The 27,097-nt window shown below is 39.2% G+C and overlaps 1 protein-coding gene across 5 annotated transcripts in view; it reads left to right on the top strand.

The window, feature by feature from the left end:
- The first annotated feature begins 6,085 nt into the window (after positions 1–6,085).
- The window catches only part of PRMT9 (protein arginine methyltransferase 9), a 30,159-nt gene continuing 9,147 nt past the window's right edge, over positions 6,086–27,097 (top strand). Inside the window, exons 1-8 of one of the 5 annotated variants that reach the window (XM_003417543.4) lie at positions 6,086–6,274; positions 8,575–8,723; positions 11,128–11,364; positions 11,878–12,045; positions 14,691–14,793; positions 15,625–15,731; positions 22,804–22,996; positions 24,559–24,742. In XM_003417543.4, the coding sequence (XP_003417591.2) occupies positions 6,086–6,274; positions 8,575–8,723; positions 11,128–11,364; positions 11,878–12,045; positions 14,691–14,793; positions 15,625–15,731; positions 22,804–22,996; positions 24,559–24,742 (1,330 nt within the window). Of the gene's footprint in view, positions 6,275–8,574; positions 8,724–11,127; positions 11,365–11,877; positions 12,046–14,690; positions 14,794–15,624; positions 15,732–18,461; positions 18,587–22,803; positions 22,997–24,558; positions 24,743–27,097 lie in introns of those variants that run through there. The other 4 variants (XM_064267551.1, XM_023557141.2, XM_064267552.1 and 1 more) reach the window with 4 other exon arrangements.

Here is a 27,097-nt window from a genome sequence, read left to right as displayed (position 1 = left end):
TTCATCCAATCATAAATTTTCTCTCCACAAGTAATTCAGTATGACAAACATTCTACACCTCATCATACAAAAATTTCTTCAAAAGAATTCAGATGAGAGAATTTTCACAATTCTTGTTAACCCATAAAAATTTTTATTTCAACTCCCTATATTGCCCTTATGCCTTACACCACATACCCTAAAAACCTCAAACATCCCAACAATCCTTCATAGAAATCCGCCCCATCCCCCAAAGCCCTTAGCTCTAAAGCAATGGTTCTCAATTCTAGATGTACATTAGACTCACCTAGTGTCTTGGTTATCTAGTGCTCCTATAACAGAAATACCACAAGTGGATGGCTTTAACAAAGAGAAGTTCATTTTCTCACAGCAAAGTAGGCTAAAAGTCCAAATTCAGGGTGTCAGCTCCAAAGGAAGGCTTTTTCTCTCTGTTGACTCTGGAGGAAGGTCCTTGTCCTCAATCTTCCCATGGTGGAGGAGCTTCTCAGGCACAGGGATCCTGGGTCCAAAGGGCACACTCTGCCCTAGGTGCTGCTTTCTTGGTGGAATGAGGTTCCCTGTCTCTCTGCTTGCTTCTTTTATATCTCAAGAGAATGCTTCAGGACACAACCCAATCTTGCAGGTTGAGTCCTGCCTCACTAACAAAACTGCTGCCCATCCTCCCTCATTAACATCATAGAGGCAGGATTTACAGCATATAGAAAAATCATACAAAACTGGGAATCATGGCCCAGCCCAACTGACACATATTTTTTGGGGGACACAATTCAATCCACGACACCTAGGGAGCTTTTAGGTTGCTACGAGTTGGAATAGACTCAACGGCAATGGGTTTGGACTGGTTTTTAGGTAGCTTTTAAAAAATATTTACGCCCGGACCCCAATTAAATCAGTATCTCTGGAGATAAGACCCAGGCAACAAACCAGATCACCTAAAAAGATATAAGTCTCCACAGAGGGTAAAAACACAAGGTATCTTGTGTCCAGTAAGTTGTTTAGCCATTGTTAATGAGCTTCCTGTAAGTTGTTTAGCCATTGTTAATGAGCTTCCCGTAAGCTTTGTATTTTCCTGTTAACCTTCAGCTTTTGTACATTGGAAGGTTGACTGAGAACCCTTCAGTTGGTTTTGTTTCCTGGTTTGGCATGTGTGGTTTGTTGACAAGCTGACCAGAACATGGTGAAACACAACCACAGTTAAACCTGCATTCTAATCAGCTGCGGTTTTCCACACCAGCATGGTTTTTCTTAGAACCCTACCAAAAATACCCAAATCAGCTGCCGTCAAGTCGATTGAGACCCATAGCAGCCCTATAGGACAGAGCAGAACTGCCCCATAGAGTTTCCAAGGAGCACGTGGCGGATTTGAACTGCTGACCTTTTGGTTAGCAGCTGTAGCACTTAACCACTACGCCACCAGGGTTTCCCTAGAACCCTAAGAGGGTGAAAAAGAACATATAAGTGAAGGAATCAAATAGACTCTCAAAGGTTGTTAAATATCAGTTTTGATTTCTTCTCTACTGTGAGGAAATAAAAGGGGTGGGAGTGTACTGTGAACAAAGAAATGATACCTTCAGTATTTTAGAAGAAATATTTAAAGATTAAGACTTAGAACCCTATATTATGCATTTGTTTTGCATCATACTTCTATTGTTTTTTTGATGTGTGTCTCTGTGCGTGCACGTGTGTTTGCGTGTGTGTGATGGGATACAGAGTTCTTCGAAAAGGACAGAAAGGTAGTTACAATAAATACAGTTAACCTTCAATACATATGAAAAATCTTGAGTAATTCTAAGCCTCAATCAGGATTGAAGAAATAAAGGAACAGAAAATAGTTGTCAAAATATATTTCTATTCCAGTTTCTTAAGGTGACCAGATGTTCCATTGTTATTTGTGGCAATCCTATTTTTTCAGATAACCAGCCTGATGCAGAATGTCCTTTAGCTGTAGATAAACTACAAAGAAATGCAAAAAAGAAAAAAAAAATCACCTCGTTATTTCTGTCTGACTTAATCACATTTAATTTAGTGAGATCTAGTAGTTGACAATGTAATCTGAAGTATTTCCTAAGGGGCATTACACATTCTTAGCAGTAGTTACTGCCCACAGGCTGATATTGTAGGCTGTGATGAAAGAACCAAAGTTGGCTTCATTTCTGCCCTGTTCCTCTTTCCACTACCTGTCAAGTTCCTTCTCTATCTCTTAGCCTATAAAGACTCGGTAGAAATATGTCCACTCTACGCTTCGTGACAGAGAAGCCCTGGCGCAGCTATTAAAGCACTTGGCTGCTAACTGAAAAGTTGGCAGTTTGAGGTCAATGTGAGTTGGAATTGACTCGGTAGCAATCGGTTTTAAGCTTTATGCAATCCAGGTGGGTCTAGGTAATTGGGTTTTCTCAATGAACCAAACAGGCAAAAAGCAAAATAAAATAAAGAACTCCTTTCCTTGTGGAGGAAACCCTGGTGCTGTAGTGGTTAAGTGCTATGGCTGCTAACCAAAGGGTCGGCAGTTCGAATCTGTCAGGTGCTCCTTGGAAACTCTATGGGGCAGTTCTACTCTGTCCTATAGGGTCGCTATGAGTCGGAATCGACTCAAAGGCACTGGGTTTTTTTTGTTTGTTTGTTTCCCTTGTGGAATGGGAAGGCATGCCCTGCAGTACAAGATGACCTGTAGGTTGCAGTAATTCAGTGGAATAGTGACTCACAGAGGTGACTACAACGGTGAAGTCTAAATGATTTTCCTCCAATCCAAATTTCTGATTACGAGGTCTCTGTTTTTTGGAGGGAAGTTCCAGTTAATTACATCTGACTCTTAAAGAATATGAGTTGCCACCCCTTCGGGAGCAAGGAAGAATGAAGAAAACTAAAGATACAAGGGAAAGATTAGTCCAAAGGACTAGTGGACCACATCTACCATGGCCTCCACCAGACTGGGTCCAGTCCAACTAGATGCTGCCCATTTACCACAACTGACTGCTCTGACAGGGATCACAATAGAGGGTCCTGGACAGAGCTGGAGAAAAATGTAGAACAAAATTCTAACTCAAAAAGAAAGACCAGACTTGCTGGCCTGACAGAGACTGGAGAAACCCTGAGAGTATAATGTGGTAACTCCTGAGGTTTATCCCTCAGCCAAAGATTGGACAGGCCCACAAAACAAAACAAGACTAAAGGGGCACACCAGCTCTGGGGCAAGAACCAGAAGGCAGGAGGGGACAGGAAAGCTGGTAACAGGGAACCCAAGGTTGAGAAGGGAGAATGTTGACATGTTGTGGGGTTGTTAACCAATGTTATAAAATAATATGTGTACTAGCTGTTTAATGAGAAACTAGTTTGTTTTGTAAACCTTCATCTAAAGTACAATTAAAAAAAATTAAAGGGTTGCATACAATTCTTTTTTGCATATCAAAAATGTTTTTTAAATGTTTTAAAAATTTTTTGTCTTACGAATGTTTTTATTGTGATATATGACAAAAATTCCCATTTCAAAATTTTTTACATGTACAATTCAGTGCTATTATGTTCATGATGGTGTGTAACCACCATCATCAGCCATTTCCAAACTTTTCCATCACTCTTGACAGAAGCTGAGTGTTCCCTGCAATGACTCCCTCTTTCCCACCCCTTGCTGTTGTTAGGTGCTATCGAGTTGGTTTTGACTGATAGAGACCCCAAAGACAGAGTAGAACTGCCCCATAGGGTTTCCAAGGAGCTGCTGGTGGATCTGACTTGCCGACCTTTTGGTTAGCAGTGAGCTCTAAACCACTATGCCACCGTAGCTTCCTGGTAACTACTAACAAAACTGGTCTCTAAACATTACCTACCCTAGACATTCCACATAAGTGGGATCATACAGTATTTGTCCTTTGGTTACTGACTTATTTCCTCCAGCATAATGTTTTCAGGGTTCATCCATGTTGTAGCATGTATCAGAACTTCATTTCTTTTTATGGCAGAGTACTATTCCATTGTATGTATATACTGTATCTTATCTGTTGATGGACATTTAGGTTTCCATCGTTTGGCTATTGGGAACAGTACTGCAATGAACAGAGGTGTACATGTATCTGTTTGTGTTCCTGCTTTCAATTCCTTAGGAGTGGAAATGCTGGGTGATATGGCAACTCTATGTTTAAACTTTTTTCCACAGTGGCTGTACCATTTTACAGTCCTACAAGCAATAGAATGGACGAGGGTTCCGATTTCTCCACATTCTCACCAACACCTCCTACTGTTTTCCAAAAAAACATGTTTTAATTTCAATCATGCATATCTCTAGTTGAATAGTTTTGATTAAATTCTTAACGGTGTTAGTGACCTAATTTCAGAAGACAATCCAGATAATTTTAAAAGATGATTTAGATAATAGTAGCAATGCCTAACATTTTGTTTGTATGTATATTTTATACACAAAATGTTTTTATGTACATTATCTCATATGATGCTTTTATTAGTTTGTGACTAAAGTAAGGAAGGTAGATTTATCAGGCCTTTTTACAGATAACGAATCTTAAAGAAAGGTTATCGAGTGAGCCAGGAAGGACTGCGCTTGGACTAAAATGCATTTTTTTTTTTAAAGTCCGGTGGCCTTTTAATATTCTGCTACATCCTACTGGGAAAAGAGAAGCCTTAGGCATTTCAATCTTGTTAAGGAAACATTATATAGTTAAGCCCTAAATAGTACAGCAATTCAGGATGGGTGAGAAACATGGACCTGAATAGCTGAGAAAGTCTACATACAAAATCTAGGCGTGAGATACACTTTCAATTAAATTGAACAAACATTTCAGTCCTTCCATTGTGCCAAATTCCCTGGACAAGAATAGCTCCTGCCCTTGAGGACCTGTCTAACCAGGGGAAGTTCACAATCTAGTAAACTGTACTCTGAAGAATTAATTACAATTTACATAGGTGGGAGGTCAGAGGGTGGCCATTTGGTTCAAATGGATCAAAAAAGATGGCAAAAAGGCATACAAACGATGGACCTTTTCAAGTTTGGAAGAGACCCCAACGTTTGTTAGTTTGATATGCAAAATACTCTTATTTTTTATTAAGTACAGATATTCACCATTAACGTATTTCAAACTGGATACAAAAAAGATTTCTTTCAGCTGTCGTCTCTATGCCCCCTCCCTTTTAAAATATGGAACCTATCCCTTAAGTCCCACATTTGAAAACCTTTTTTTTTACGTATTAATATAACCACTGTACAGTGATGATACACTGAACGGTGAAGCTCTTACGTTTGTTTTAAGAGAACTAAACAGGCAGCCAAGGAACCTGAGTTTCAGCCTAAGCCACTAACTGGTTGTGTGACCGTGGCCAAGTAACTTCTCAGGATGTCACGTCTTTCATCTGTGAAATGAGCATGATCCAAAGGCCCACCTTCCAGGGTTTTGTGAGGATGATTTTAAAAATTGCCTATGAAAGCATTTCCTCTACTCCATCTAAGGTGCTTTTATTATCTCCCAATTCCTTCCAGTCTTGCGATTTTGAGATTTGGTGCCTTATGATGCATATTCCTTAAGCATCACGACTGCCTGATCGACTTTCCGCCCACCGCCGACGTGACTCAACGGCAGGAGCAGCTTCGCGCTGACTGAGGCTGCACAGTGCTGTCCCGTAGCCGAAGTCACACACTACTGAAGACCACGGAAGGGAGATCGAAAGCTCTAGTTTCAAACGGGAAAGAGGAGGGGCGCAAAAAAGCCTGCAACCTGTTAAAAGCGTTTCTCTTATGCGCACGCGCAGCGGCCGCCCCGGGCCCCCCTCCTGAGGGGGCGGTCCGACGTGCCCACGTTCGGGCGTGCTGACGTTCGTGGAGCGGGCGCCGCGGCGGGCGTCTGTTTGCGGTTGCGGCGTTGCGAGTCGCTGGAGGAGGAGACGGCCGGGCAGGGAGAGGGCGGAGCCTCTGGCTGGGTGGAGGCGGGCGCGCTCACCCGCTGGCGAAGGATAACTTTCTTGTACTCGTTATCTAGCTCGAGGTAGGCGAATGCCTGCGTAGCCATCCAGCTCCTCCTCGAGTTCCGTTTGTCAAAAGCTTCTTCCTTTGGTTCTGCACGCTCAGGCTTAGGGCAGCCGCTCTGTCATGCCAAACTCGCGGCTCAGGCCCCGCCGAAGCGCCGGGAGTGGCGGCGGGGCGGCCGGCCGGGACGAGCTGGTGTCGCGGTCCTTGCAGAGCGCAGAGCACTGCCTGGGCGCCCAGGACTTCGGCACCGCCTATGCTCACTACCTCCTCGTGCTCAGCCTGGCGCCGGAGCTCAAAGACGACGTGAAGGTGAGGGCCTTGCTTTCTCTGACTTGTTGGCAGATCCTCCGATCTTCTCGTTAAAAAAAAAAAAAATATATATATACACACACACACACACACACACCCAACCCAGTGCCGTCGAGTCGATTCCGACTCATAGCGACCCTACAGGACAGAGTAGAACCGCCCCCCAACCCCGTATTTATATATATGTTTTATATATATATATTTTTTATATGGCGAAGGGTTGGGAGTTAGCGTGCGTGGCTAGTGGTTGCAATTTTTGCCGTTCTCACTTGCCTTCTTTTATTCGCACCCACAGCCGACCCGTCAGGAAATACTGTGGGCTCCACCTTCGAAATACATGCAGAATCTTACCACTTCTCACCACTTCCTCCTTTACTGCCCCAGTTTCAAGCCTCTATCATTTCTCGTCCGACTCTTGTAATAGGCTCCCACTGGGCTTTCCTGCGGTCTCTCTCTATACAGCCAGCCTGAGCTTTTTATAATAAAAGTCAAATGATGTCACTTCATTTCAAAGCTTCCGTCTCAGTCAAAAATCCAGAGTCGTTTGTATGGCAAAGGAGGCCTCAGGTGATCCTCTCCCTCCCCCTTACTCAGCCCGACCAGGCTCCTGCCTCAGAGCCTCTGCACTTGCCCCTACTCTGTGTGGAAGGAATGCTTGCTGCGGGTTACTGTAATTGAGGAAAGTTTTGCAATTTAGTTAGTCTAAAGGAAGCATCATTCCATGATGCATTCTTTAAGTTTCAGTTGAGTTATTTGTGACTCTGATTCTGTTGAAATGCTGTACATTTTTTTTTCCAAGTAATGTTAGAATAATCTAAATTTCAAAAAATGGTTTAGCTTAATTTTGTTTTTGGCCTCAAGTTTTGCTTTAATATGGTATCTCTCAATCTCAGTAGTCAGTCAGATCTTAGTTTATTTTAAGGTTAGATTTGTAAAGTTGAGTCATATGGCAAAGTTGATTCAGATGGTTCTGTGCTGATGTGATGTTTGTGATTTAAATTTAATGTAAATTTCAGGACCAACTGGCCCACTCAAGGAGGAGAAAGTTAATATATTGGGATGCAGCTTGCTCTTGTAAGTGAGCAGCTGTAGAGTAATGGATCAATCCATGTGCTATTTCCTCCATTATTTGTTCCTTAGTTTCCTTGTTTGTAAAACAGGGCTAATAATTCTCGGTAAATTTTTAGTGTGGATTAGAAGTATATCTGAAATTTCTATTCCAATGCCTGGTATTCAGTAAGCTTCAGTAACTAGTTCTGTTTCCTCCAGAAAAAAGCCCATATTCCTTTGTATGGGCTTATTGCAAAAGGTCTATCTCTTTAGTATTATTTTCTGCTACTCTCTCAGACCCCCTAAACCCAAACTCCAGGCACACCAAGCTTACCTGTAAATCCCCTGATCCATTTCATGCAATCTGTGTTTTTTGCCCTCATACTCTAGAATCTCCTTATTCTTGTCTCTCTGGTGAACTCCATTAAGATTCAGTTTAAGGTATTACCTCTTATGTAAAAAATATATAAAGATGATTTAAAATGTGTTTATGATAAAGCTGGGATAACTAAAGCCTGCCCTCTCTCCATTGTGTTGCAGTGTGGAGAATGGTTGGAAGGAAGTGAGATTAGAGTTAGGCTGGCAGTGAGAAGGCTATTGCTATAGCCCAACAAGAGGTTTTGAGGTCCAGATTACACGGTAACAATGGGGATGGAGAGGAGGTGAAAGGTTTGATGAGTTGTTTATCACTGTGTTTTAGCCCCAGCTCTTGGCACATTGGTTGTTCAGGAAATACTTGAGCTAATTTTGAGATGGCTTGGGGCACAGTCTCTGGTTGTGATGACTAATAGGAAGTTGCATCTCTGAATCTGGGGTTCAGAAGAAGAGTCTTGATTGGAAGTATAGATGTAACACCCATAACACACAGGTGATAGTCAATGCATTCGGTTTGGATGAGAAAAGGGCTGAGGACAAGCTTAAAACATACATAGAAGCCCACAAAAAAGAGGTAGATGGAGAACCAGGAGAGTGTGATATGGCAGCTAAGAATGGAGAGAGTTTAGAGAAGAGAATGGTCAGACTGTCTAATTCTGCATATTATTGCCAAATAGGTGGTAAAATCCATTCATTTACACATTTGTCTATTCAGCAAACAATGCCTACCAAATGCTTTGGGTGGTAGGTAATAGGTAAGTTGTTCAATAATAGGTAAGTTCCATTCTCTGTGGAATCTTGAACCGGCATTGTATTGTGTTTCATCCTTTATGTTACTGACTAATTTACTGTTTCTTTTTTTCTCTTTTGTAAAGGAAACTTTTCAGTATACGCTATTCAAATGGGCTGAAGAGCTTGATGCGCTTGGTCGAATTCCAGACTTGCTTGGTTGCTATGAGCAGGCCTTGGAACTATTTCCTGATGATGAAGTGATTTGCAATAGCATGGGGGAACATCTCTTCAGGTTTGAATGATTTCATTATTACTTGTTGAGAGTTATTCTCTGTGATCAGGGATAAATCATGTTGTAATTTGAATAGGGAAAGTTTAAAATAAAAAGCTGTTAACTACAACAAAGGGTTGGAGAATTGAGGGATTGGCTAGTAAGAAGTAAAGAGAAGTCAAAAGAATATAGGAATAGTAGTTATAATATGTAATATCATAGCAGTTTCAATATCATATAATATACTACACAATAGCCACTGCCCCGCTGGGGGCTGAGCTGCGGTTCACAGGACGGCAAAGAAATTTGCCCTCTGGGGTGTCAGGGAAAACTGTGCACCTGGAGGTGTCTCACCTGAGGCAGTCCATTACAAAACTGCCCAGTGGAGGATTGCTGGGGCAAACTGCTGACTACTGGGCACTGCTGGCACCTGGTGCTGCAGAAGGCCTAGAGGAGGCACACTGGAACCAGTAAGCAAAATTCTTTCCTCTTGCAGTATCTCTCCAGCACTTTCTACTGACAAAGATTAACATTGTGCCACGTGGCAAAGAAAAAATGTTACAGCAGGCAAAAAGGGTGAATTTGACAATAACACAGTAAGCAATTGTGTCGGGTGTCCTCGAGACCACCTTAGTTTCAATAATTTGCTCACAAGCCTCATCTATAGTCATATTCATGGCTATGATTTATTACAGTGAGAGGATACAGAGCAAAATCAGCAAAGGGAAAAGGCACATGGGGCAAAGTCCGGAGGAAACCAGATCCAAGTTTCTGAAGGTCCTCTCTTAGTGGAGTCACACAGAACACCCTTTATTCCCCCAGCAATGAGCTTTGGTGACACGTGTGAAACGTTGCCAACCGGGGAAGCTCATTAGAGATTCAGCACCCAGGGTTTTTATTGCTGGCTGGTCACATAAGTACCCACTGCCTGGCATGAACCAAAACTCCAGACTACCAGAAGGAAGCAGGTGTCCAGTGTAAACCACATTGTTTGTACAAACAGTTGAGGCACAGTGGGCCAATCTTATCAGGGTATTGGGAGTCCTTCCAAAATCCAAGGGCCAACCTCGTAAGCAGGACTTTCAAAGGATAGGACTGTTAACTCTTTCTGCACCCTGGCACGTGTGCATGAAATAATTCTGAGAAAATACAAGGAATCATAAAAATATAACATATACGAATCTCAGTCATTTTTATTTTAAAGTATAAGTGTCTCTCATCTGACATACGACTATTGCCTTTTATTACAGTGTGGTCCCCTGTTTGGAGTTTCAGAGTGTCTTTTTTGCTTAATCCATTGTCATAATGAAGACTGTGATTCAGTTTCTTCTAAAGTGGATCAAATGCCTTCAAGGGCTTGAGAAGCAGTATGAGTACAGAAGGGTTCTCCTAGCTCAGTTCTGTTTAATTTGTGGCCCATGCTCTGGTGCTTTTCCACAAATTACCAGTTACTGACAGATAAGTATAGAAATTGAGAGTAAGTGTTTAGAAGTGTGTATAACAATTGGACATTGTTGCACATCCAAACATGTTATCAGGGAATTCTCTAGTTGGAGAGAGTGTAGGCTGGTTGGGTGTTGAAGAACTCTGAAGTGTTGCATACTAATAGTGTGTAAAAAGACTGTATAGAACTACTAAGGATTAGATATTAGTTTTTGTAATAAAACCCATTGCCATCGAATCATTTTAAATTAATAAAATAAACCCTATTAAATATTTTGTAATATTTAATTAAATATTTTGTAATATTTAATTAAAATATGTCATTATAGTAACGCGTACAACTGGCATAAACTGGTCTGGCAGCAAATGCAACTGACTATTGATGAGTATTTAACTCAGCTGTTGAGAGAAAAAGTATGTGGGCATACCAGAGAAGAAGTTACTAGCCACAGACATCAGTTAGCTATGTTTTACAGAGGGGCTAGTTTTTAGGTGCATTGGTATGCTAGTGAGTTGGTTAAGTGGAGCTAAGAGAACTTCTGCTGTCCTTTACTACAGCAGTAATTTGTAATCAAGTACTTGTTAGTGTTCTGAAATGCATCAGTAGAGTAGGAGTTTAGAAAAGAAAGAAGTCATTGAGGATTGCAGCCCTCACTGAAAACCTCCCAAAGGAGGTGATCCTTGAGTTGGGTAAGTTTCGGGTTGCTGTGAAGGATTACCAAGCCAGATCAGCAGCATGAACAATTGATAGCACCAAAAAAAAAAAAAAAAAACCAAACCCACTGCTGTCGAGTCGATTCCAACTCATAGCGACCCCATAGAACTGAGTAGAACTGCCCCATAGAGTTTCCGAGGACCGCCTGGTGGATTTGAACTGCTGACCTCTTGGTTAGCAGCCATATCACTTAAACCACTATGCCACCAGAGTTTCCAATTGATAGCACAGAGGTGAATATTTTTTCTTTGTCATTTTTTACTCTAGAATGGGCTTTAGAGATGAAGCGGCTGGGTATTTTCATAAAGCAGTGAAGCTCAACCCTGATTTCAATGACGCAAAGGAGAATTTTTATCGTGTTGCAAACTGGTTGGTAGAGCGTTGGCACTTCATCATGCTGAATGATATCAGGAGGAATAGGATTTATAATGCAGCAATCCAAAAGGCGGTTCGTTCAGGATACAAAAGTGTTTTGGACATTGGGACAGGAACTGGAATACTAAGGTTTGTCGTCATCGTGTTTTAATTATGTATACTTATAAGTGTGTACTGATAATGGAAAGTAAAGGTTTTGCCAAATATACAAAATTTGACAATGAAATTTAAAATGAAAAATGAAGTTTTGTTACTTCTCATAATCTTGTTAGGGTTATCCGTGCAACTGTTGTATCTTTCACTGTAACTTACTTTCTCAAGACCTGGACTTAAGTGCCAGGAAAAATTTGGAGTGATTATTATTTAAAGTTTGAATAATAATTTTTAAGAGTAGCTTTTGTACTGTTCATCTGGTGGAATCTATTTTTCTAAGTTAAAGACTGTTAGTTTTCTTCATGCTTGTTTTGTTATGAGTTGCTTCTAGACAAAAATATTAGTTCAATGTTTAATGTGGAACGAATAATGGTTAGGTTAATTAAAGAATAAAAGGAAAACCCCATCTTTAAACATCTTAATTCTGTTAAGATTTGACAAACGCTAGCGGTTTATTTTTTCTTGATGGAGCGCTTTTTCCCCTTGTAGCATATTTGCTAAAAAAGCTGGAGCACACTCGGTGTATGCCTGTGAGTTATCCAAGACCATGTATGAACTTGCCTGTGACGTAGTGGCAGCAAACAAGATGGAAGCAGGGATCAAACTCTTACATATGAAGTCGCTGGACATAGAAATTCCAAAACACATTCCTGAAAGGTATAATATAAATTAATTTTCATGTTTATAATTTGCTATTTTATTTTTTAAAAATCAGATTACTCACATTTCTAGCTTCTAGTCCAAACAAAGGGAACCCTGGTGGCACAGTGGTTAAGGGTTTGGCTGCTAACCAAAAGGCCAGCAGTTTGAACCTACCAGCTGCTCTGTGGGAGAGAAATGTGGCGGTCTTTATCTGTAAAGAATTACAGCCTTGGAAACCCTATGGACAGTTCTGATGTGTCCTATAGTGTCACATCTACTCGATGGCCATGGGTTTCGTTTTGGGTTTGTAGTCCAAGTCAAGACACTAAACCCTTATTTTGGCATGCAACAGATTTTCATAATAAGGTTGTATTCTTTATAAAAAATATTTAAGATGTTGAAAATTTGTAGTAAAGAATTTAATAAATAAACTTGACCTTTGGCAAGTTACTTTACCTTTGTTAATTTTAGTGTTCTGGCTTGTAAAAATGCATAATTCCTCCTATGTAATCAATAACTATTTAAAAATGATACTAAAAGGGTAATAACTGCATGCATCAGATCAGGCTCGATGGACTTATTTCATTTTGTGTGAATGTCCTTGGCTAATATGCAAGCTTAAGAAGTGTCAGCTCTCTCTTTATTTCAGCCTGGGCCCTTCAAATGATTTAAACATAATTCCATAAGTGTTGGCTTTTTAGTATGTTACCACACTCTGGTTCACGTCACAAGGATGTGGAATTGTAAAGTTAAAAGGGATTTAAAAATCATGTGGTCCAACACCATCATTTTTGAGACGGTTTTCTCTATGTAGCAGTAGATAGTACCTCTCCTGGGTGTCTATGGTCTCATTTTACTTGAAGTTTACTTCAGGTTAGGTTATAGGTTTAAACAGGACCATTGTTTTGGATTCCATTGTCATTTGGACAATGATTTTTTAAAATGTCTTCTTCTAGTTATATTATAACTTATGTTTACATAGTACTTTATGCTTCTCAATGGTCTTTACATTTGTTTTCATGAAAGAGGTCCTATTAAATTGTTAAGACATATTATTATTCTCATTTTACAGAAATTTAAAGGAGCACAGTGGTTAAAGCACTTGGCTGCTAACCAAAAGGTTGGCGGTTTGAACCCATCAGCAACTCCCTGGGAGAAAGATGTGGCAATCTGCTTCTGTAAAGATCTACAGCCTTGGAAACCCTGTGGGACAGTTCTACTCTGTCCTATAGGGTTCCTATGACTGAGAATCGACTTAGTGGCAGTGGGTTTATAGAAATTAAACACTGTCCCGAATCAAAATTACCTTAATTTTTTTTTTTTTATTGTGCTTTAAGTGAATTTAGAGCTCAAGTTAGTTTCTCATACAAAAATTAATATGCATATTGTTATGTGACCCTAGTTGCAATCCCTATAATGTGACAGTACACCCCCCCTTTACACTCTGGATTTCCCATGCCCATTCAACCAACTTTTGTCCCTTCCTGCCTTCTCATCTTGCCTCCGGACAGGAGCTGCCCATTTAGTCTCGTGTATCTACTTGAACTAAGAAACAGTCTTCCTAAGAATTACTTTATATTTTATACTCCAGACTAATCTCTGTCTGAAGAGTTGGCTTCAGAAATGGTTTTAGTTCTGGGTTAACAGAGTTTGGGGGAAAATTAATCTGCATTTTGTCATGATGTGGAGTTTTGTTCTGCAGATAGAGTTTAGAAAGGTCCACTGGCTTTGAATCAGGAGATAGGGATACTAGTTCAGACTCTGTGTTATTAGTTTATTTTGACCTTGACCAAATCTCTAGGCATCAAGATGTTAAACTAGATGATTTGAAATACCTTTCACATTCTAAATGTTTGCAATCCTAAATACTAATGTTTTCTGTATATGTAATACTGAGTTTAGGTGCTGTGGGGGTATCAAAATAGTTCTGCCCTTAAGACACCTACAGTCTAGGTAGGAAGATAAGGGATATTCATTAAACTTTTATCTTTTAACTACACATATAAACGATAGTGGGAGTAAGTGCTAACAGAATTCAGAGAGGGGAGAAACTAGAGGAAAGAATGGACAGGAGAGCAGAGCTCTATGGACTAGGCTTTCATGAAGACCCAAAACTAGTGTGTAAAGCAAAAGAAGCCACAGAAGAAGACAATGTGTAAGAGGCAGGCCTAGGTAATGTAGTATCATAGAAGGTAGAGAATGAATTTTAAGAGGGAGGGCATCTCACCTGCATTAAATGTTATTTGTAGGTCAAGGAAAATCAGAACTGAGAAAGATTAGTCATTTTGATAAAAGTGGGGTTGTCAAAGATAGAATATTTTAGTGTTGAAGTCCTATGTTAAGGAGGGGGCTTGTAAAGGTAATGGATATGAACCACTTTGAAGGATTTAGGCAAGGAAAGAATAGCCTGAGGAGGCAGCGGGGCCAAGTGACGAGTGTCCCCGACACATAAGGAGAGGAGAACAGAGCAGCCTGAGGAACATTAGAGTCAGGTTCCTCAAGATTCAGAAACCGATATTAAAAATGAATTGTATTTGAAAATTTTACTTATTTACTGTTTCTATAATATACTCTTCCTTCTTCTCATCTCTTAGCTTTGACATCTTTATATAATAGCATGATATTTTACTTACATGTATTTTTAAAAAATCATTCTATAGAGTGTCCCTAGTTGTAACAGAAACTGTCGATGCAGGTTTATTTGGAGAAGGAATTGTGGAGAGTTTGATTCATGCATGGGACTCTTTACTTTTGCAGCCAAAGGTAAGCATGAAAATACTCTTAAGAATCCATTGTTTGAGCAGATATTTATTGAAACCCTAGTGTATTTACAAAGCAGTATGAAATATGAAATACATTTCCCATAATCAAGGTACGTACTGTGTATTTGGAAAGAAATCCATGCGAAAACCATTTAATAACATGTATATTCGTATGTCCTAATGAGGTATATGGGCAAAAAAATACTGTTAAGGAATTTATAGGATTTGAGGTTAATCTGTGGACAGATTGATTGTGACACCCTTGAGCAGGGTTGAGAAAGAGAGGTACTTTCAGCTTCATAGTCCTCGCTGCTTGCATTTTTGGCAAATTATCAAGGGTTTGTGGTGGTATCTGCTTTAGTATGGTTGGTGGATGTGCTTATCTGTCCGCTGAGAGGTTGGAGGTTGAGTCCACCCAGACAGTCCTTGGAAGGGAGGCCTGGTCATCTGCTTCTGAAACGTCAGCCACTGAGCACCCACGGAGCGCAGTTCTACTCTGACACATATGGCGTCACCATGAGTTAGAATTTACTTGACGACAACTCGTGGTTGCTGAAATGATTTTGACCTCTCAGTTAAAATTCTTCTCAATAACCTTTTGTTCTGTGTAGCCTTATAGTTTCCTTCTTTCCCTCTGTCCTTTGTGTTTATACCTGTACCAAAAAAAAAAAAAAAAGTACATAACGGTGGAAATAAAAAACTTTTGAAAGGAAAAAACCCTGCTTATACTTATTGTTTTAAAGTTTTTTTATTTAATTAATTTTCATAGTTTGTTATCATACACGTATTTTGAGTATGAATAACTGTTTAATTTTTATCCTTATATTTTTAGATGCAGGGTGATGATGGCAGTTGTGAAAAGTACGGGAAAGTTATACCAGCAAGTGCCGTTATATTTGGGGTGGTGGTGGAATGTGCAGAGATACGAAGACATCATAGGCAAGTTACCATTTAAATCACTTAAAATAGTAATTTTAAATAGTATACTGTATTTCAAAGGTTATGTAGTTGGATGTATATTTGCATAAGGGTTTATAGTTTTCTGATCTCTAAATTCATGTTTCTGCAGTCTTAAATTTTTTTTAGCATATATTTCACTTTGTTTTCAAATGGAACTTTGGGTTTAAAGCCATCTTTTATTTTTTTAATGGAAGATGAATTTTGATACTACCTATTATCCTTTTGATGCGTGAGGCAAAATATAGCAAAAATTCTAGTGTGAAAATAAATTTTGGTTTTAATTAATTTACTTCTCTCCTTTTTCTCTTAAACTTTATTATAATGATGTGTGGTTGAATGGGATGAACTTTTAGGATCTTCTTATCCTTGAGATTCTAAGATTTGCTCATCAAATACGATACAGTAAAACCTCTGAAAGTCAGAACGTGTGTAAGGCAGAAGCCTGTGAGAGAAGGAAAACTCCAATATTTTCCACTAAAATGAGTGATAGAAAAGTGATAAGGCTACTCCCTCTCAAAGGCAGGAAACTGGCAAGACCCAGAAGAACAAGGCAGTCCCATCGAGTTCTGGCTCTCACAGGTTTCACTGTATACATGAGAATGTGGTATTAAATACTTTTTAATTATAGATGTTCTTTGGTTACACTTTTATTCCTGAACATTAATGAATGTTGTATTTTGGAAAATATTGATCCAGGTTTTGTTAAAACTTTTTAAGGAACCCCCTCCTCTGAATAACTTAATAGTCATAAATATAACTTGTAAGTTATTTTAAGAAATACTGACAAGTAAAACAAAATAAAAATTTTCTTAAACCTTTCATTAGTAGATAACCACTGTTCACCTTTGTACATTCTTACTCTTTTCTCTGTTTCTTACAAGGTGACCGTAGAAATGTTTAGCGATTGGTAGGGCACAGAGCACTGACTGAGCAGGCAGTGACGCTGGCTGTATGAGAGTGTACTAGTTGAATGTGAGCTCTGTATAAATAAATGTGTACGTGTATATAAACTTAATTTTGTTTCAACAGTATCAGTAAAGTGTTAACTTTTTCTTTGTGAGCCTTTTCATGTTAATAGATTTATTTCATGATTTTTATCAGTGTCTTAGTGTTCTAGTCCTCAGATGTTAGAATTTTAGGCTTCTGCTTTTATTTTTTTCCTATTTTTTAATTTTATTTTTATTGTGCTTTAAGTGAAAGTTTATAGTTTGAGTTAATTTCTCATACAAGGATTTGTACACACATTGTTATGCAACCCTAGTTATTCTCCCTATAATGTGACAGTGCACTCCTCCTTTCTACCCCGGATTTCCTGTGCCTTTTTTTTTTTTTAGTCAACCAGCTCCTGTCCCTTTTTGCCTTCTCCTCTCGCCTCTGGACAGAAACTGCCCATTTAGTCTCATATAGCTACTTGAGCTGAGAAGCACTCTCTTCACGAGTATCATTTTAATGTTTTATAGTCCAGTCTAATCTTTGCCTGAAGGGTTGGCCTTGGGTTTCTACTTTTCTTGTTTTAAAACCAGTGATGAAAACCTTTGTACCTACATCTTTGTGGGTTTAGCTTTATAATTTTCTTAGGATAAATTTGGTAATAAGGAATTATTGAGTTAGAGAGTATTTGCATTTTTCAGGTGTTAGAGATATATTACTTCATTGCCTACCAGAAAATCTAGGTTCCATGTAGCTGGGATTCTTGCTGTAGCATGACTCCAGACTCCTTGTCCTCAGTAGTTTCTTCTTTCTATTTTGTAGCAAAATCACTAAAATTGTTTGCCTAAGCAAAATAGGAATGAAGTGACTGGTATCTACCATTCTGAAAAAGGGTTCCTTCGTCACTCATTCACCTATACAGCACAACAACCTCTGGCTGTACAACGGAAGCACCAGAGGAGCTTTTGTAAAAATAAAAACGCCATACATTCTGATGGAGTAGGTCTGTGTGAGTACTGCAGTGTAGTTTGCAATGCTTAGCAGTGCAGGTTGAGGACTGTGAAAAAACAAGCTGAAAATAATATAGATGAATGCTGTTCAACCTGCTAGAAACATTCGCAAATCATTATTGTAAAAATTACCATTCGAACCTGACCAGTTGAATATAATGTTCACCTGAAGGAACAAATGTTTAAGAATAGTCAAGAAACTTTTGAAATGTCTTTTTAGATGTAAAAAACGGTAATACATTGATGCAGAAATAGAAAAATAGATCAGTGGAACACAATAAAGCATTTAGATACAGATCCTTGAATTTATAGAAATTATAGTACATGAAAAGTGGTAATTTAAGATCATCGAGAAAAAGGATAAACTGTTCAGTAAATGCAGATGGTATAATTCATTGGGGGAATAAGTTAGATCTTTACTTTTAATTCCAGTTGAATTAAATGTATGTGTGAAAAAAATTCATGAGGTGATGAAGGCCTTCCAAAGCAAAACACAGGGTTCCAAAAGCCATAAAAGATTGAGAAATTTGACCACAGAAAAGTTGAAAACTTCCATCTGGTGAAAGATACTATAAGTTAAAAGGCAAGCAACAGACTGAGATAAATATTTGCAGTTTTTGCAACAAAGCGTGAATATATTTGTCTTAGTTATCTATTGTTGTTGTTGTCAGGTGCTGTCGAGTCGGTTCCGACTCATAGCGACCCTGTGCACAACAGAACGAAACACTGCTCGGTCCTGTGCCATCCTTACAATCGTTGTTATGCTTGAGGTCATTGTTGCAGCCACTGTGTCAGTCCACCTCGCTGGGGTCTTCCTCTTTTCAGCTGACCCTGTACTCTGCCAAGCATGATGTCCTCCTCCACGGACTGATCCCTCCTGACAACACGTCCAAAGTATGTAAGATGCAGTCTCGCCATCCTTGCCTCTAAGAAGCACCCTAGCCAAACTTCTTCCAAGACAGATTTGTTTGTTCTTTTGGCAGTCCATGGTATATTCAACGTTCTTCACCAGCACCACAATTCAAAGGCGTCAACTCTTCTTCGGTCTTCCTTATTCATTGTCCAGCTTTAACATGTGTATGATGTGATTGAAAATACCGTGGCTTGGGTCAGGCGCATCTTAGTCTTCAAGGTGACGTCTTTGCTCTTCAACACTTTATAGAGGTCCTTTGCAGCAGATTTGCCCAATGCAATGCGTCTTTTGATTTCTTGGCTGCTGCTTCCATGGCTGTTGATTGTGGATCCAAGTAAAATGAAATCCTTGACAGCTTCAATCTTTTCTCCGTTTATCATAATGGTGCTCATTGGTCCAGTTGTGAGGATTTTTGTTTTCTTTATGTTGAGGTGTAATCCATACTGAAGGCTGTGGTCTTTGATCTTCATTAGTAAGTGCTTCAAGTCCTCTTCACTTTCAGCAAGCAAGGTTGTGTCGTCTGCATAACACAGGTTGTTAATGAGTCTTCCTCCAATCCTGATGCCCCGTTTTTCTTCATATAGTCCAGCTTCTTGTATTGTTTGTTCAGCATACAGATTAAATAGGTATGGTGAAAGAATACAACCCTGACACACAACTTTCCTGACTTTAAACCAATCAGTATCCCCTTGTTCCATCTGAACAACTGCCTCTTGATCTATGTAAAGGCTCCTCCTGAGCACAATTAAGTGTTCTGGAATTCCCATTCTTCACAGTGTTATCCATAGTTTGTTATGATTCACACAGTCAAATGCCTTTGCATAATCAAGAAAACACAGGTAAACATCCTTCTGGTATTCTCTGCTTTCAGCCAGGATCCATCTGACATCAGCAATGATATCCCTGGTTCCACGTCCTCTTCTGAAACCGGCCTGAATTTCTGGCAGTTCCCTGTTGATATACTGCTGCAGCCGTTTTTGAATGATCTTCTGCAAAATTTTGCTTGTGTGTGATATTAATGATATTGTTCTATAATTTCCACATTTGGTTGGATCACCTTTCTTGGGAATAGGCATAAATATGGATCTCTTCCAGTCAGTTGGCCAGGAAGCTGTCTTCCATATTTCTTGGCATAGACGAGTGAGCACCTCCAGCGCTGTATCTGTCTGTTGAAACATCTCATTGATATTCCATCAATTCCTGGAGCCTTGTTTTTCGCCAATGGCTTCAGAACAGCTTGGACTTCTTCCTTCAGTACCTTCGGTTCCTGATCATATGCCACTTCTTGAAATGGTTGAATATCAACTAATTCTTTTTGGTATAATGACTCTGTGTATTCCTTGTATCTTCTCTTGATGCTTCCTGCGTCGTTTAATATTTTCCCCATGGAATCCTTCACTATTGCAACTCAAGGCTCGAATTTTTTCTTCAGTTCTTTCAGCTTGAGAAACGCCGAGGGTGTTCTTCCCTTTTGGTTTTCCATCTCCAGCTCTTTGCACATGTCATTATAATACTTTACTTTGTCTTCTCGAGAGGCCCTTTGAAATCTTCTGTTCAGTTCTTTTACTTCATCAGTTCTTCCTTTTGCTTTAGCTGCTCGACGCTCAAGAGTAAGTTTCAGAGTCTCTTCTGACATCCATCTTGATCTTTTCTTTCTTTCCTGTCTTTTCAGTGACCTCTTGCTTTCTTCATGGATGATGTCCTTGATGTCATTCCACAATTCGTGTGGTCTTCGGTCATTAGCGTTCAGTGTGTCAAATCTATTCTTGAGATGATCTCTAAATTCAGATGGGATATACCCAAGGTGATATTTTGGCTCTCATGGACTTGCTCTGATTTTCTTCAGTTTCAGCTTGGACTTGCATATGAGCAATTGATAGTCTGTTCCACAGTTGGCCCCTGGCCTTGTTCTGACTGATGATATTGAGCTTTTCCATTATCTCTTTCCACAGATGTAGTCAGTTTGATTTCTGTGTGTTCCATCTGATGAGGTCCATGTGTATAGCTGCCATTTATGTTGGTGAAAGAAGGTATTTGCAGTGAAGAAGTCGTTGGTCTTGCAAAATTCTATCATTCGATCTCCGGCATTGTTTCTGTCACCAAGGCCATATTTTCCAACTACTGATCCTTCTTTGTTGCCAACTTTCGCATTCCAATCGCCAGTAATTATCAATGCATCTTGATTGCATGTTCAATCAATTTCAGACTGTAGCAGCTGATAAAAATCTTCTATTTCTTCATCTTTGGCCCTAGTGGTTGGTGCGTAAATTTGAGTAATAGTCACATTAACTGGTCTTCCTTGTAGGCGTATGGATATTATCCTATCACAGACAGCTTTGTACTTCAGGATAGATCTTGAAACATTCTTTTTGACGACGAATGCAACACCATTCCTCTTCGAGTTGTCATTCCCAGCATAGTAGACTATAGGATTTTCTGATTCAAAATGACCAATACCAGTCCATTTCAGCTCACTGATGCCTAGGATATTGATGTTTATGCATTCCATTTCATTTTTGACGATTTCCAATTTTCCTAGATTCATACTTTGTACATTCTAGGTTCTGATTATTAATGGATGTTTGCAGCTGTTTCTTCTTATTTTGAGTTATGCCACATCAGCAAATGAAGGTCGCGAAAGCTTTACTCCATCCACGTCATTAAGGTCGACTCTACTTTGAGGAGGCAGCTCTTCCCCAGTCATGTTTGAGTGCCTTCCAACCTGGGGGGCTCATCTTCTAGCACTATATCAGACAATGTTCCGCTGCTATTCATAAGGTTTTCACTGGCTAATGCTCTTCAGAAGTAGACTGCTGGGTCCTTCTTCCTAGTCTGTCTTAGTCTGGAAGCTGAGCTGAAACCTGTCCTCCGTGGATGACCCTGCTGGTATCTGAATACCGGTGGCATAGCTTCCAGCATTACAGCAACACACAAGCCCCCACAGTATGACAAACTGACAGACACGTGGGGGCTAAGTTATCTAGTGCTGCTATAACAGAAATACCATGAGTAGATGGCTTTAACAAACAGATTTATTCCCTCACAGTTTAGGAGGCTAGAAGTACAAATTCCGGGTGCCAGCTCCAGGGGAGGGCTTTCTCTCTCTGTAGGCTCTGGGGAAAGGTCCTTCTCATCAGTCTTTCCCTGGTCTAGGAGCTTCTTAGCACAGGCACCTAGCTCTTCTAACTTGGTGGGAATGAGGTCCCCGTGTCTCTCTTCTCACTTCTCTTTTTTATATTGCAAAAGAGATTGACTTAAGACACAACCTAATCTTGTAGATTGAGTCCTGTGTCATTAACATAACTGCCACTAATCCCACTTCATTCACATCACAGAGGTAGTATTTACAACACATAGGAAAATCACATCAGATGATAAAATGGTGGACAGTCACACAACGCTGGGAATCATGGACTAGCCAAGGTGACATACATTTTTTGGAGGGACACAGTTCAGCCTGTAACAATATTTATAAATGTCTTTTATTCAGAGAAATGGAAATTAAATCTATGGGATAACATTTTTAAACTACTTGTATTAGCTAATATTAAAAGTGATTGATAATATCCTGTTTTCTCAGAAAAAAATCCGTTGCCATTGAGTCGATTCCGACTCATAACGACCCTATAGGATATAGTGGAATTGCCCTGTAGGGTTTCCAAGGAGTGCCTGGTGGAGTTGAACTGCCAACTTTTGGTTAACAGCCATAGCTCTTAACCCTTATGCCACCAGGGTTCTGGAAAAATTTATATACTGTTGGTACCACATTTTAATAGCTCAGTTCGGCATTATCTAACACAGTTAAGATGTTTAAAGACCTTGACCCAGCAATTCCACTTCTGGGAATCTACCCAGATTATGCTCATGTATGTGCTCAGAGGGTGTTCTCTGTATATTTGAGTATGAGCCCTTTGTTGGATATATGCATTGCAAATATCTTTTCCCACTTAGTGACTTGACTTTCTTACCAGGTGTCTTTGGATGAGAAGTTCTTAATTTTAATGTAGTCTTATTTATTTTCTTTCTGGTTAGCGGTTGTATATACGGGTGCATAATTGTGTTTAAGAAACTTCTGCGCGTGAAGTTTTATTTCACTTTTATGTTTTTTTCTGGACTCACTATTAGATGGTAATACTTGATTCTAAAAACCCCATCTTTCTCCCTTTCTACCCCACCTTTTTATTTCTCCTTCCATCAGGGTGGGTATTAAGGACATTGCTGGTATCCATTTGCCAACAAGTGTGAAATTTCAGAGTCCAGCATATTGTCCTTTAGATTCTGAAGAAGCACTTGAACCTTATACAACTGAAAAGATGAGTCGAGTTCCTGGGGGATATTTGGCTCTGACTGAACACTTTGAAATTATGACAGTAGATTTCAACAATCTTCAGGTAAAAAAATAAAGTTTGATTACTGGTTTTTGAGCATTACATTTCACACATTAAGATAATACATATGATAATCTTATTTTAAGAATTTACATATAATTCTGTTATTTAAGATTATAATATGATAATCTCATTTTAAGTAATTTACATTACTTTATTAAAGAAGATGAAGACAGGGCAGCCAGAATTCCCTCCTGAAGTGATTAGGAATTCACTTAAATACTGAATAAGAAAAAACCAGAAGACTTGTTGGGAACAGGTAATCTGCCAGGTGTTTTCACATGTGTTCTGCGATAGAATTATAATTGTCCTTGGGCTGTACAGTTGAGGAAACTGTCACACTGAATAATTTTTTTCAATTTATACAGCATGTGAACGCAGGTGTGACACTTCTAAAGTGCCCTAAACCAGGTGTGACACTTTTATGTCATGCTGCCATTTCCAACTAACAATATTCTTTCAGATGAATAGTATTCCAAATCTCCAGATTGTGTGTTAGGGTGACCATCTGTTCCAGTTCACCCAGGACATTGGGGGGTCCTGAGACATGGGACTTTCAGTTTAAAACTGGGGTAGTGCCAGGTAAACCAGGATGAGTTGGTCACACTAGGGTATGTATATGTGTGTTGGTGGGAGGTAGAAAGATGTGCTAACAAAGGACATACCCAGAGAAACTTACCATAAAATTCTTTGAAGGTCTTTAAAAATGGGTTAAATACTCAAGTTCATAAGTTTGTTAGGTGAAACCTACCTGGGGACAAAGGATTTTTATAATTTAATAAAAACTTTTATAGGAAAACAACTAAAATTGTTTGCCTAAGCAAAGTAGAAATTGCTAGGGCAGTTGTTACTAGGTTTTTCTTGAGGTGGTCTAGAGCTAACTTAACAGTTTTGACATTGTTTACCGAGGTTGAGCTGTCTTTCTAAACTTTAAGAGCATTCATTATCAGACACGATATCCCAATAAGAAACAAAAGGATTGTAGTTGCTAATTACCCAGAAGCTTCCCTTTTGTTATTTTAAGCCCTTATCTGGGTTTATTTTTATTTGCCACAATAAAATCCTTATTAAGGCTTTAATTCTGAAAGTAATATCTGCCTGCTTTAACACATTCAAGTAATACAGAACAGAAAGGAAAAAGCCATAGTATTTTTCTTCTCTTTTTAAATCTTGTCCCCTTCCCCCCAAGGTCATTAGTTTGAAGTTTATCTTTCCAGTCTGGATTTTCTATGCTTCTATAAAAATATATAAACACACTTTTTTTTTTCTTTTAGAAAACAAAACAATACCTATTGCTTTGCCTTTTTCATTCCATATTGTATCATGGACTTCTTTCCACATCAGTAATGTGTGTTTGCCACATCTTTTTAATAGCTGAGTGGTATTTCAGTATAATAGAGCTTCTGATCCATTGTGCCTTAAATGGGTTTAGGTGTGCCAAGATAGCAATTCCCCTAAAGGGGCTGTGCAGGGCTGAGAACTTACAGAGATGGAAAACGACATGATATTGAGGCATGTATATAATAAATGTATAAAATACTCTCATTCCTTTTACATTTTATCAGGAGTTAAAAAGTCTTGCAACTAAAAAACCTGAGAAGATTGGTATTCCTGTTAGTAAAGAAGGCACGCTAGATGCTGTTGTGGTGTGGTTTGTACTCCAGCTTGATGATGAACATAGTTTATCCACAAGCCCTAGTGAGGAAACGTGTTGGGAACAGGCTGTCTACCCTGTACAGGACCTTGCAGGTATATCTTTTCTGATTTTTTTTTTAAACTTGTTGCTTTAATTGTTTAAACATTTGAGTCAACAAAGATAAATAAATAAAACTTTGATATGAAGTTTCCAGTGAAGGGAGGTCTGTTAAGTCTTTCAGAATGTTATTTTTTTAATTCAAAAGTAGTTTTAAATAATTAACACAGTTAAGAAGAGAGACTCAAACACAACTCTGTTCCATACCATTCAAAAATTTCTTTAGCTCTGATTACTCTGGTTATTAGTAGATGAGAGAAATGCTAATCTTTTTTTTTCTGGGAAGTATTGAAGAAGTATTATTTTAGTGGAGTTCTTAACGCATGGAGAATCTGATGGCATCTGTGGAGCCCTGTCGTAGAAAAATGCATGTACTCACACAGGCACGACGTTTGCAGACAGTTTTAAGGAGTCCATGCATCCATGGACTTTTCAGGGAAGTTCTGTGTTATTTTTTGAAAAGATATTTTCCTATCAGTAGTTTGATGGGTAGCAGTATAGTTCACAGGAGTGAACTCTGTCCTTTTTTATTTTGTAACAAAGTTTTATTGGGGCATAGCTGTGCCCTCTCATTTCTTTTTTTAATATTGTATTTTTGGTGAAAGTACACACAGCAAAACATTCCCATTCATCAGTTTCTACACCTAATGTTCAGTGACAATAATTACATTCTTCACATTGCGTCAACATTCTCATTTCTGTTCCAGTTGTTCCATTCCCATTAACTTAGTCTCACTGCCCTCCAACATCTCACTCATGCTTTATATTAACTGATGTCCCTTTGGTCTCATGTAGATAATTTTTAAAAAGAGCATGGTACTCAAGGGTGACATTCTTTACTTTCTGAGCTAACCTATTATTTAGATAAAAGGTGACTTCAGGGGGTAGTTTTGGTTCAAGGTTTAATGAGTATCTCAGGACAGTAATCTTTGGGATTCCCCCAGTCTCAGTGGGTCCAGTAAGTCTGGATTCTTTGTGAATTTGAAGTTCTGTTCTATATTTTTCTCTCCTTCTCTCAGGATCCATTTATCGTGACCCTGATCAGAATGTTCAGTAATGGTACCCGGGCACCATCTAGTTCTTCTGATCTCAGGGTAGAGGAGGCCCTGGTTCATGGAGACGATTAGTCCTGTAGTCCAGTTCCTTCTCTGATTCTTGGATTTTCTTCTTTCTCTTTTACTACAGATGAATAGAGACCAATAGTTGTATCTTAGATGGCTGCTTGCAAGATTTTAAGAGCCCACACTACTCACCAAAGTAGGATGTAGAATGTAAAATTTATGAACTATATTATGCCAGTTGACTGAATTGTCCCATGAGACTGTGACCCTAAGTGTTCAAGAAAACTAATCTCATGAAGTGATTGGTTATGCCTAAGAAGTATCAGTATCTGTAAGCCCCTATTTAAAAATCTCTATCCTTTCAAAAGTGAGAGGTAATAAGTTAGTCTCCTAATCAAGAACCTAATTTGGGAAGGTCATTAAGTCATGGAGTTAGTATAGTGTTGTGGCTAGTATGGTGTTTTTGGAGTCAGTTAGGTAGATCTGGATTCAGATCTTGGCTCTGCTACTTACTGGCCCCCTGGCTAGCCCGGCTGGTTATTTGTCAGAGCATTTGTTGTGTCATCTATTAAAAAATGGGGTGATAACTACCTATCTTGGAGGATTATGGGGATTATTAGAGGTAATGGGTGTAAAATGCCTACCATAATGGCTAGTACTCAATAAATGGTATTTTTTACTTTTGTTTGTTTATTTTTTACTCTTATAGTAATTTACAAGGAGCCCTTGTGGCACAGTGGTTAAATTGCTCAGCTGCTAACCAAAAGGTCAGTGGTTCAAAGCCACCAGCTGCTACACGGGAGAAAGATGTGGCAGTCTGATTCTGTAAAGATTTACAGCCTTGGAAACCCTATGGGGTAGTTCTCTGTCCTGTAGGTTCGCTGTGATGGCAGTGAGGTAGGGTATAGTCACTTACACAGATGTCCCCTCCCCCACTTTTAACTCTTTAGGGAAAGGAAATTTTAAATGTTTAAACACAAGAATAATAATTTGTATTTTCAAATTTTTTGTGGAAAGTGTTTCAAACACTTAAGATTAAGTAAGGTAGTCTTAATAATTACTCTCAAAGGTCTTTGTCATTCTAGGGCTGATGAAAAGGAGTTGGGTCGTACATCTACATTTTAAAGTGTGGCTACGTGTGAAAGCTCCTGGAAAAGCACATGATACAGTACTACTTCATTATAGGACTTAGTCCTTCAAATTCTTAAACATGCAGGAGTGTCTAAATACTTGTAGTTAAGAAACATTACTGATGAGCTTCTACTGGGTGCTGCTTTGCCCTTTTGGAAA

Source organism: Loxodonta africana, chromosome 13, assembly GCF_030014295.1.
Source record: "Loxodonta africana isolate mLoxAfr1 chromosome 13, mLoxAfr1.hap2, whole genome shotgun sequence".
NCBI lineage: Eukaryota > Metazoa > Chordata > Mammalia > Proboscidea > Elephantidae > Loxodonta > Loxodonta africana.
The sequence above is the reverse complement of the archived record's forward strand: the minus strand, read 5'-3'. Positions and strand labels throughout refer to the sequence as shown.